This window comes from Vigna unguiculata, chromosome 2 (assembly GCF_037176805.1).
Source record: "Vigna unguiculata cultivar grain cowpea cultivar isolate G323 ecotype 2 chromosome 2, ASM3717680v1, whole genome shotgun sequence".
Classification (NCBI taxonomy): domain Eukaryota; kingdom Viridiplantae; phylum Streptophyta; class Magnoliopsida; order Fabales; family Fabaceae; genus Vigna; species Vigna unguiculata.
This window is the reverse complement of record NC_140793.1, coordinates 20,770,342-20,781,728: the sequence shown is the minus strand read 5'-3', so window position 1 is coordinate 20,781,728 and position 11,387 is coordinate 20,770,342. Positions and strand designations below refer to the sequence as shown.

The 11,387-nt window shown below is 27.4% G+C and overlaps 1 protein-coding gene across 1 annotated transcript; it reads right to left on the bottom strand.

Moving 5' to 3' along the window:
- Positions 1-5,275: 5,275 nt before the first annotated feature.
- LOC114174181 (sugar carrier protein C-like) lies at positions 5,276-8,300 on the bottom strand. The gene is made up of 4 exons (XM_028058969.2): positions 8,047-8,300; positions 7,439-7,764; positions 6,200-6,829; positions 5,276-5,910 (listed from the first exon to the last, which is right to left on the bottom strand). The coding sequence occupies exons 1-4, from the start codon at positions 8,153-8,155 to the stop codon at positions 5,452-5,454; spliced, it is 1,524 nt and encodes a 507-aa protein (XP_027914770.2). The 5' UTR covers positions 8,156-8,300; the 3' UTR covers positions 5,276-5,451.
- Positions 8,301-11,387: the final 3,087 nt, after the last annotated feature.

Sequence of the window (11,387 nt, the reverse complement as noted above, 5' to 3'; positions counted from 1 at the left end):
TTCTTGTAAGGCTAATGGTAGTCTTGAATAAAACTGTGGGATAACATTTATTAGTAAGAAATGGTAAGATATAACGTGCAGAACGCCGAGGCTTTGAGAAGAAGTATGAGGTATTAAGCATGAATGAGGAAGTATTTTACGCTGACTGACACCTAAGTACTATCAATATGGTGTGTTTGATTGAAGAATTAAAAAAATTGGATTTGATGAGTATTGATGAGTAGTACATAAGCAACGTACGAGGAAGAGGCAGGGCTAACTTCAACCAATCAATTGTTGAATGTTATAATTTTCATAAGCTGCGTCATTTTGCAGAGATCCATAGGCAAATTATACTGTACGAACACTTTTTTACCCAAATACCATGGTTTGCTTTTAATTTTACCCACATAGCACACTGTACATATTTTTTTTTTCATTGTACAAAAATATTATGCAAACAGCATGGTTTTGCTTTTCGTGTGAGAATTTTGTTCAGAACTCGAATTCTATTGTTTTATTTATTTTTTCCTTTCCCATTCAGAATTCGGTTTTAGATATCCGAATTCTAACATTGGTTTTTTATTTTTTCGTTTTTGTTAAAAATGAATTAGAATTTGGATATTTGAATTTAAAAAAAAAAAAGATTTAGGTGTTATTTTTTATTTTTGTTTTTGTAAAAATTGGTTGAATTGGAGGTTAACTTTTTTTTTTAATTTCTTTAGTTCAAAAAATATATTAAAAATAGATTTCTTATTACATATTAAATTATTTTAGGTATAATTTAAAAATATATGAAAGTAAATGTAATTTATTTATTTTTGAATTTGTTGAGTTTAATTGCTTTTAAAAAAATATTTAGTATTGTGTATTAAGCTATTTTAGATATTATTTGGAAAAATATGAAAGTAAATGTAATTAAACTTTTTATTGAATTTTTTGAGTTAAAAAAATAATTTAAAAATAATTTAGTGTTGTGTATTAAATTATTTTAGGTGTAATTTAGAAATATAAAAGTGAATTTAATTTAAAAGTTTATTTTTTAATTTGTGTAGTATTAATTTATTTTAATAGATGTTTATAAATATTAAAATTATAGTTTTCTTTTCATTTTTGGTGATTTTTAAAAATTTTATATTAAAATGTTACAAAAAATAATTTGATTTGGATACTTAGTTTGTTCATATAGTAAGAATTTTTGTTGTAATAATTTGTAATGTAGCATTTTTTTTAAAGCAAATAAATTTCAAAATGTAGATTGATTAAAAAATTGTTAAACAATATTATTTTGAAAATAAAGACAATTATATTGAAAATAATTGTAATTAAAAAATTAAGAAAAAATATAAATATTTAATAAAATAGAATTATGTACAAGAAGTGAAGAAAAAACATTTTAAATTTGTAAAAAATAATTTAAAAATTACTAAAATTACTAAAATTCGGTCCTTAAGGATCCGAATTCCCAGTACAAAATAAAAAATATGCTATTTCTATAAATTTTGTCTACAGTATACTACTAATATAAAATGCAAACTGTGCTATTTGCTTAAAAAATCAAATGTCCTAGCAGCTTGCCATGGCCTACATATAAAGTGATTCTTTTTCTTTTTCTTTTAAAGCATTTGGGTGCAACGAAAATGCATTCCCTTTTCCTTTTTCTTATTTCTTGAGTGGTGATTTGACTTTGGTATAGTTGTGGTAGACCATCTTGCACATTTTCTATTTGAAAATGGAAAATTAACAAATAAAATTTTGACAAACTTAACAAAGTTTTTAAAAGCAGAATTAAAGTTGATTAATTTTTTATTTTTTAACTAAAATAAAATAATAAATAATATTTTTTACCTAAATAGGAAAAACTGTCAAAACTTTGTTAAAAATACTCTGTTAACAAATCATAGCTCTTTCCATTTTCTCTTATTTTTTTTAAAAAATAATTTTTTGACTACTAAATTTTAACAATTTTCTCTTATAATTTTAGGTGACATCTTTTAAGTAGTTTTTCATTTTCTTTATTTTTTTATTTTCAATATTTCAACACCACTTAAAAAATATTATCTCATATCGTAAAAAAAAATATCAAAATTTAATAATCAAAAATATCATTATGATTTATCTTTAAACCTGAATGTAAAGCATAACATTCATGGGTGTGTCCGTGAGTTTTGGTGGATAACCATGGCGCACACATATTTCATAATTTTGTTTTCTCTCTCTTACATTTTAGTTGGATGGGACCACATACAAACTTTTGTTTCTTTATGACTTTCATTCCACATATTTCTCTCATTTGTACACTACTACTACTTTGACATGTGCAATGCACGCGGAATATTTTTTAAGAAAAAATTAAGTAAATATCATATTTAATATAGCAATTAGAATTAATTTAATAATTTTAAACTTTATATTGCACTATAACAATGAATCAACAACAATCTTATCATAACAGGATAATAAATAACATAAACTATTATTTGAAGAAGTTGTCAGTGATTTGTTGATCATGTATAAAAGATATTTATCTTCCATAATCTGTATTGCATTTTTTATAAATTAGGTAAGAACATGAATGAGGTACATATAAAGAAATTAAATGAGTTAGGTAAAAATATGTTACCTCTTATAGATTTTTGAATTTTTTTTAGATAATACTTGTAGTTGAATTGCTTAATTGGCCATCTTCATCCATAATGAGTATTTTCAATTCTTTCTTTGTTTTGACTCTAGATATTGTAATATATAATTGTCCATGTATAAATACCGAACGTGAAAGATAAAGTTTAACTTTAGAGAGAGATTGACTTTAATTCTTATTTATTGTCATTGCAAAATATAAATATATCGAAAACTGCCTCCTTTGAAACTTCAAAGGCAAACCATAATCAGAAGGGACCAAGTTCATTCTTGAAATGAATATTTTATCACCAATATTTTTCCCTTTAATTACTATAACAGATATAACATTTTTTTCCCCAAATAGTTGACTTGTAACCTTATACCATTACACAAACCATTTGCTTGATCAATATTTCTTAATAGCATGATGGGTACATCCACTTTCAACTTAAGTTTATGATTGGGAATCCCTGAGCATTTAATATCATTTAAAAAATATGGTGTAAACCATTCAATCTGAATTTATTGATCTTCATCAGATTGGCAAGGTGTGTCAAAGCTTAAATAAATTTCTTCTTCACTAGGTATCAAAGATAGAATGAATTCATTCACAAGTTCAACAGAGTCAGTTATAGGACAAAGTATTGCACCATCATAAAAAAAGTTTGGATTTCTCATATTAAGTAAAAACTCTGGATAAACAAAATTGACCAATGATTGTAAAGCTGAATCATTGTCATCAATAAGAAGTTCTTTTGGGATTTCAATATTTCCTTCACCATTTTCATTAAAATTCATGTGTCCATCCCCAATCTTTAAAATCCGGTCAGCAAAATCTTTTATAGCTTTTGCATTGTCATTTGATTTTGCAATGTTTAATCTCATATTTTGTGCAAGCTTTAGAACTTAACAATGATTCCATAACTATGGATGACTTCACAATATCATATCTTGATCCCTTCCTCACTACAGAGGGAATTTGTCAAAAATCACCTCCCAACACAACAACTTTTCTACCAAACGATTTTTTAGCATTATCTTCATTTTTAGCTCTCATAATATCTCTCAAAGTTCTATCCAAAGCTTCAAAATACAATCTATTCATCATGGGTGTTTCATCCCATATTATCAATTTTGTTTCTATCAAGAGTTTAGCATGAAGAGTTCATTGACTTATGTTGCAAGTAGAGTCATCATTTATTGACAATGGTATGCAAAAAGTAGAATGTGTAGTTTTACCTCCAGGAAGTAGTAAAGAAGTTATTCCACTTTAGGCCACATTTAAAACAATCATTCCCTTTGATCTCATATCACCATTTAAAACAATTATTGCTTTTATTTTGTTATAATTTTTCATTTATAATCATTTTTGTTTTTCTTGTTTCATGTTTGATGTCGTTTTATGAATGTTTGAAAAACTTTTATTGAACAACTTGTTTAAGAATTTAATAATAATGCAACAAAACATATTTGTCCTTAATTTGAATTTTGAGTCAAATGAAGCTTACCAGAAAATCTCAACTCATAATATGTATATTGTTTCCATCTAATCATTGACTTATAACTCATATCCAAGAAATTTTCATTTGGAAGATTAATAATATGAAAAATATTTTGAATCTCGATTTGGTTTTATAACTACGTTGAACTTTATCCTTATTTGCAAGCTATTACCGACTAATGCTACATTTCCTTTTTCATTCTTTCAAATTTGAAATCATTTTCATCAATATATGGTTCTAATGTTCAAAATGAAGACCAATTCATTGAACAATAATGGATCTTTTAAATGATATTAACCAAATACACTTATATGAGCATATTGTGTTACCTGAAGTGTTGCTTTTATTTGTTGTATTCGATGATTGATTTTGATCCACAATTGGAACAATTAATTTCCATCAAGCATATTAAATACAATATAAAATACCATATAACAATACTACATGTCAAATGAAAAAAAGGAAAACTAGTGTTAATGTTAATGTCACATGTTCACTGCACAATAGAGGTATGGTAGCTACAAATATCCAATAATAGCAGTATAATCAAGAGCTTTGGTTTACCGCTACATCAACTCAATGGCTAAAGTTTTTTTTTTTTAGTTAGTACTTGTTATATTGGTTTTGTTTTGTCCTAATTTTTAATTTACAACAATTTTCATTTTCTTGTTTCATCTTCTGTTTTCTTTATATGAATGTCTGCAAAAAGTATTTGAATATCTTTCATAGTTGAAGGTTCTTTTGGCCAAAATAATTGCTTTCATTTTCAGTTTCAATCAAATGAAGCTTACCAGAACATCTAAACCTAGAATATGTACCTTAAAAGTCGAGACGAGTCGTACTAAATTTAAAGTCGAACTAACTCAACTCGGGTTCAAGGATAAAGTTGAATTTACTTTAAAATAGAAATTAAATTGCTTTATAAAAAAAAAATTGAAATCTAAGATTTTTCAATTACTCCATCCAAACAAACCATTTAATGATTATTTAAGAAATGAAGGAAATTCAATCTGTAAGAAATTCAAAGACTTATTTCAATTTCTTAAAATTCTTGAAATCTCTCGTCGAAACGCAACACAAGCGAAGCTTCCACATAAAACCAAATTTCACAAGCCATTTAGAACTTTGATATGTAACTTGATTATAGTTCTACGTCTAATCAAGATGACCGATTGCTAAATGCCTTTGCAATATACAAGGTGGAAACTCCATTGCAATATACAAGGTGGAAACTCCATCTTAAATATTATCATGTACAATGAAGCATCATAAGAAAAGGCCAAGAAATCGAGTTAACCATGACTTGTATAAATCAAAGACTAAGACCCACAAAGAACAAATATTCAATTCAACATCTGGAGTTGGCCTTGTCGTTTTGGATTGTGCTGTCTGACTCCAAAAATTTGCCCCAGACGGGGTGTTTCTCCCAAACCGCACTCATTTCCTCGAGTGGGATACCCTTTGTCTCGGGCAATAACTTGTAGATGAATATGGTCATGATCACCACAAAGCACCCGAAGAAGATGAACAAACCGAACTTCATGTGACACAGCATTAATGTGAAGAATTGGGCTATGAAGAAAGTGCTGATCATGTTCACACTAACTGTGATGCTCTGTGCAGCAGATCTTATCTCAAGAGGAAAGATTTCACTTGGTACTAACCAGCCTAGAGGACCCCAAGACCAAGCATAACCCGAAACATAGACGCATATGATCCCCACAACCACAATTGCATACCACTTCGGCAGTGTTCCTGGGTTTCCATTTGTGCCAAATGCAACCGCAATTGCAATTGTCATGGTGATCTGTGGTCAAAACATACTGATTAAAAACTAACCAAATCAATGAAATGAAAAATGTTTGGTTTGGGTGAGTGTTTAACAGATACATTTTCAATGAGATTGATCGAGTCTAAAATTCATTTTTAAGTGGAACGATTTATGTTTTGATGTTTTTCTTCTGTAAGAAAAATTATTCAACACAAACTATTAAAATTGCTATAACTCAAAATTAATCAACCTGAGATCAAACATATGCGAACATATATCTTAAATCAGGTTAAGCTAGCATCGTAGTTGAGTTTGAAACAGGTACCTGGCAAATCAACATTTGAACACCACCTTCAAGGAAAAGGGAGCGTCTTCCAAATTTGTCTACCACAAGAATTGAAACCACAGTTGAAACAGGTTTAAAGCTTCCAATGATCACTGCAGACATGAGAGAAGCGGTGCCTCCAAAACCAATTGTTCTGAACAAAATAGGAGCATAGAATGTGATCACATTCAAGCCGGTGAACTGTTGGAAGAAGGGAATGCATATGGCAAACACAAGCTGTGGTCTATACTTTCTCTCCATCAAGGTTCTCCAAGGGTGTTTCACATTTTGTGAGGCTTCACTGGCAGCAAGCATGTCCTTGAATTCTGCATCAATTTCAGTTGTTCCTCGAATTTTTATAAGCTCCCTTTTGGCATCTTCATGACAGCCACGTGCAACAAGGGAGTTTGGTGAATCAGGAAGGCAAATTGAGCCTATAACAAAAATGATAGCTGGAACTGCACCAAGCCCTAAGCTTAAGCGCCATCCCTGACCATTCAGTATCTTAGCAAAGTAGTAGTTGAACAAATTTGCTATAAATATGCCTATAGTGATTGACAACTGGAAGCACATATTTAGAGCTCCACGGTACTTAAAAGGGGCCATCTCTGATACATAGATTGGAACTGACTGAAAATACAAATGATTATTGGTTAGCAAGAAAGAACTATAATCAAAGCATAACCCAGTTGAGACCTAAAACAATAATTAGTTAACATATATCAAGAGTCTTTTGTAAACCAATAAGAAACTATTATATTATGATAATTTTACAACAATTATCTTAAAAGTCATTATATTTCTTAGTAATTGCCAGAGACAGAGTAAAACAACCCAGCATTATTTCTAATTGGTGGATTACTTTAAGTGTAAAGGGATTTTGGGATTTTACTCTCATCCAATCACATACATAGAGTAATTAGTAAACACGAAAAACTTTTTATACTGTAAACCAAAAGAAAAATATTATATATGATCATTTTGTAACGATTATTATCTTAAGAGTCATTATATTTCTGATTAGTTGACAGAAACAGAGTAAACCAACCCAGAAATATTTCTGATTGGCTGATTACTTTGTAAATCTAAAGAGTTTCTGTTTTTTTGTAAAATCTAAATTCGGTCATACATTTTAACATAATTGTCTTAAAATTTACTCCTAGCATGATTTCTTATTGATTTATAATGTGAAATCTTTTAACAAGCATAAAATTAAACTTGAAAGAAAAGGGTATATACCTGGTTGGCACATCCAATGCCAAAACCAAGCAACAACCTGCCAAGAATAAGCATCCAAATGCTCACGGCAAATCCATTAAGCAATGCACCTGCCACGAAGAATATTCCACCCGTAATCATAGTTGTACGCCTACCGAACATTCTGGTTATACTGGATGCCGCAAGACCCGCTACAAGGGCACTCAGATAAAGGGAAGATGTGAACAGTGTCAGTATCTGACTGTTGAATTTGCAGTACTGATTTGAAGAAGGCTTCAGATTAGACTCTTTTTCATACACAGAGGGGAAGAATTTCTTCAGGAAAGAATCCATGGAGGTCACTCCACCTTTGAAACAAACACAACAAAAATCCCACATCACGAATTTCATCAATCACAAAATACGCATCAGCTATGTTATTTTCAATATTGAAACAGAACACAACGGTTAATACTCTTCAATAGTAAATAAGTTAAAAACTCTCTCGACCACACACAAATCTCAGGATAATAATGCATTGAAAACCCAGATATGAAACTTCATTTCAGATTCAAACAGCAACAAAATGGGTAACCAAAATTATAATGAAAGGAAGAATTTTTTTAACGAATGTTAAGTAGTGGATTTACCTGAAACTCCATGGTCATAACCAAAAATCAAGCCACCAGTGGCTGCCATGATGCAAGTAAGAACCACCCTTAGGGTGAGTTTGCCGGGATACTTGATTGGAACATCCATGGTATTTTGCTGAGTAACTTCCTTTGCTACAAGTTTGGGAGAAGTGAAGAATACATTAGCATTACATAGAGGAGATGAAAGTGAAGAAGTATTGGACAAAAACTATTCATAGCATTTTGTTTGTGAGTTTTCTCTCCCTCCAGTGATTCTACCTCTATAAATGGAAAGTAGACACAGCATAGCAGTTGTAAGGTAAAATTATTACTCATATTCACTCGCACTACAAAATAAAAGAAAATTACCCAATACCAACATTTACGATTTCTTTGGATTAAGGTGGAGGTTGAAAGGTAAGAAAGAAAAAGAGGAAAAACAAAAGTCCAAATTGAATTTGATTCAACAGAGGGACAGTGACCGAAAATGAGAAATTTTTTTAATAACTTAGATTGATGTGAAATTTTTTTTAATTAATTAACTTTAATTTAATTTTAATAAAATTATATATGAATTAAAATTCAAAGATCGATTAAATGATGGATATAACTTTATATTTTTATATAACTTTAATTTACTTTGTTAATATTTATTTCATAAGAAAGAAAAAAAATTACTAATATAAAATTAAATCAATAGTAAAAAAAGTATTAACTGTTTATATATATATATATATATATATATATATATATATATATATATATATATATATATATATATTTAAATATCATTAGAAATGCTAAAATGTTTTTATGTGTCACTTCTTTTTTATCAGAATTAACTTTCAAAATAATTTTATGATTTTTTTAGATAAACGTATCAAATTTAATAAAATATTGAAGAGTTGTAATTCACTAAGCATTTTAGCATATCCAACCTATTTAGTAGGTAACTCATGTATACTTTTATGGAGTACAATAAATTTATAGTTATGGAATCTAAATAATTTTTAATAATAACAATCAAATCAAATCTTTCTAATTTGAAATTAAATCCAAACATATTCACGTTAAATTAACAATGCAACCGACAGATGTGGAAATAGTTTAAAAACAAAAAGAGTCGTTATCATAATTTATTTAGAAATACTAAAAAAAATGATTTCTGAGATTTTATCATACCACATTAGTATATTTATTATTATGATAATTATTATTTGCTAAACATGACCCATAATATGAATGAAACATGTTGTAATAGAAAATGTTTACCATGAGACAATACAAAACATGTTATGGATAGAAAAGAAACTTACCTGTGCTTCTGTAATTCTCTCTTCTTTTTCTCTCAATTGTTATTCTTTTTACTCTGTCATTTCTTTCTCGTGCTTGCTCCCTTTTATACAGAAGAAAAAAAAAAACTACTAAAGTAGAAATTAATACGGAATAAGTGGATTTGTTACAATGGATAACAACAAAAGGAGATCTTACGGGGAAGATAAAGTAGGAATAATTAGGGAAGAGTTGGTAGATTATTTTTCTGGTAAGTAATTAATTTAGTTAAAACAAAGGTTAAATTTAAATAAATAGTTATGGATAAATCTATAAAACAATTGTTTTAATTTAAAAATAGTTAAATTTAAGTAAACTGTTATCTAATAATAGTAAAATAAGTATTTTAGTTTTAAGAAATTGTTTGAAGAACCAAACCAATACAGATAAATCTGGTATAGATTTATAGAATAAAATAAATTACAATTCTTTTATTTAATATTTATTAAAATAAAATATGTTTTTATGACAAAAGATTTTTTTTAATATTTAAATGTATTTTAAATTTTAGTATTTTCAATTTTATTTAATATTTTAAATAATTTGGACATAGTTGACACTTAATTATTTGATTACTATTTTTAGTATTTTCAATTTTATTTAATTTTTTTAATTATTTGGACATAATTGACAACTTAATCTTATCTAAAAGCTTATTTGATTACTATTTTTAGTATTTTCAATTTTATTTAACATTTTTAATTATTTGGACATAATTGACACTTAATCTTATCTAAAAGCTTATTTGATTGATTGATATGTTAAAATGATTGATATATGAATTAAACGTTGAGGAAATTGACATGGCATAATCCTGAAAGGAAGATGAAACAAATATTTATTCCTTGGTTAAATGTGTGAGATTTGAATAGATTGCTTTTCTTTTTATTTATTTATTTATTTATTACTTAATCTATAATTTAAAAGGTAAGAAATTGTAATGGCATAAACATGAAAGGAAGATGAGTAAAATGTGAAACAAATATTGATCACTTGCTTATATGTGTGAGTTTAAATAGATTGTTTTTATTTTTATTTTTATTTATTTATTACTTTTTAAGTTTATGAAAATATTGATTAATTATTTATATAATAATTACATATTTATTTTTACTTAACTTTTAATTAATTTATATCTTATTTTCTTATTATGTAAAAGTGCGAAAAATTAATAAAAACATTTAATAACTATTTATTAAATCAAAACAATTTATTTATATATTGTTTAATTTATAATGGCCTAAAAAATTTAAAAGACACAAGAAAACTAATCATGAGTAAATATTTTCATCAGTGAGAATTGAAGGGTTCCCCAAGAATTCAATTTTTAGACAATTTAATATTACAGTTTAATTTTGTAATTTATATTTTATTAAATCTTGGAACTGTTATTACTGAAAATTAATTATATTAAATAATAATAAATAATAAAATTACATCAACAAATCCATCTTTTCTTTATTTTGCTTCAAAAAGTAGGTAAGACATGTAAAGTGGATCTTGAATCTGATCTACACGGTCACATGAATTTTTAGGTGGCAGTAATATTCTACCACTAAATGATTTACCGTAAATAAAATATGCCAAGTCAACATTTCTATTCTTACTAATAAATGGTCACATTTCTTGCTTGATATGATCTTTGAATAAAGACACTTGCGATAACAAAATAACAAGACCAATAATGATATAACCTAATTAAATTTGATTGACCCAAAATATTTAAATTAATGGGATTTAAGAAAACAATTATGCGATGTTAATGAAAATATAAATAACCATATCAGAGAATGTACAAATGTAGAAATTGTATAAAAAAAAAATACTGCTTTAAATTATGCAAACAATGGCTCCAGAAAAACCCGTGTTTATTTAGCATAATTTAAAAATCTTTTATGATTTTGACAATTAATATAATAATTTGTTTAATCAAGTACCGTAGACCTTTTTGTTTTTTCTGTGTGTAGCAAACCATTGGGTATCTATGATTCCAAATTCAGTGTATCCGTGAACGAACCATCTTCATA

Coding starts and splice junctions, on each gene's coding strand:
- LOC114174181 (XM_028058969.2), bottom strand. CDS start 8,155: ATGGATGTTCCAATCAAGTATCCCGGCAAACTCACCCTAAGGGTGGTT. Junction 6,830..7,438: donor GCATTGGATGTGCCAACCAG/GTATATACCCTT, acceptor TTGTATTTTCAG/TCAGTTCCAATCTATGTATC. Junction 5,911..6,199: donor TTCAAATGTTGATTTGCCAG/GTACCTGTTTCA, acceptor TTTTGACCACAG/ATCACCATGACAATTGCAAT.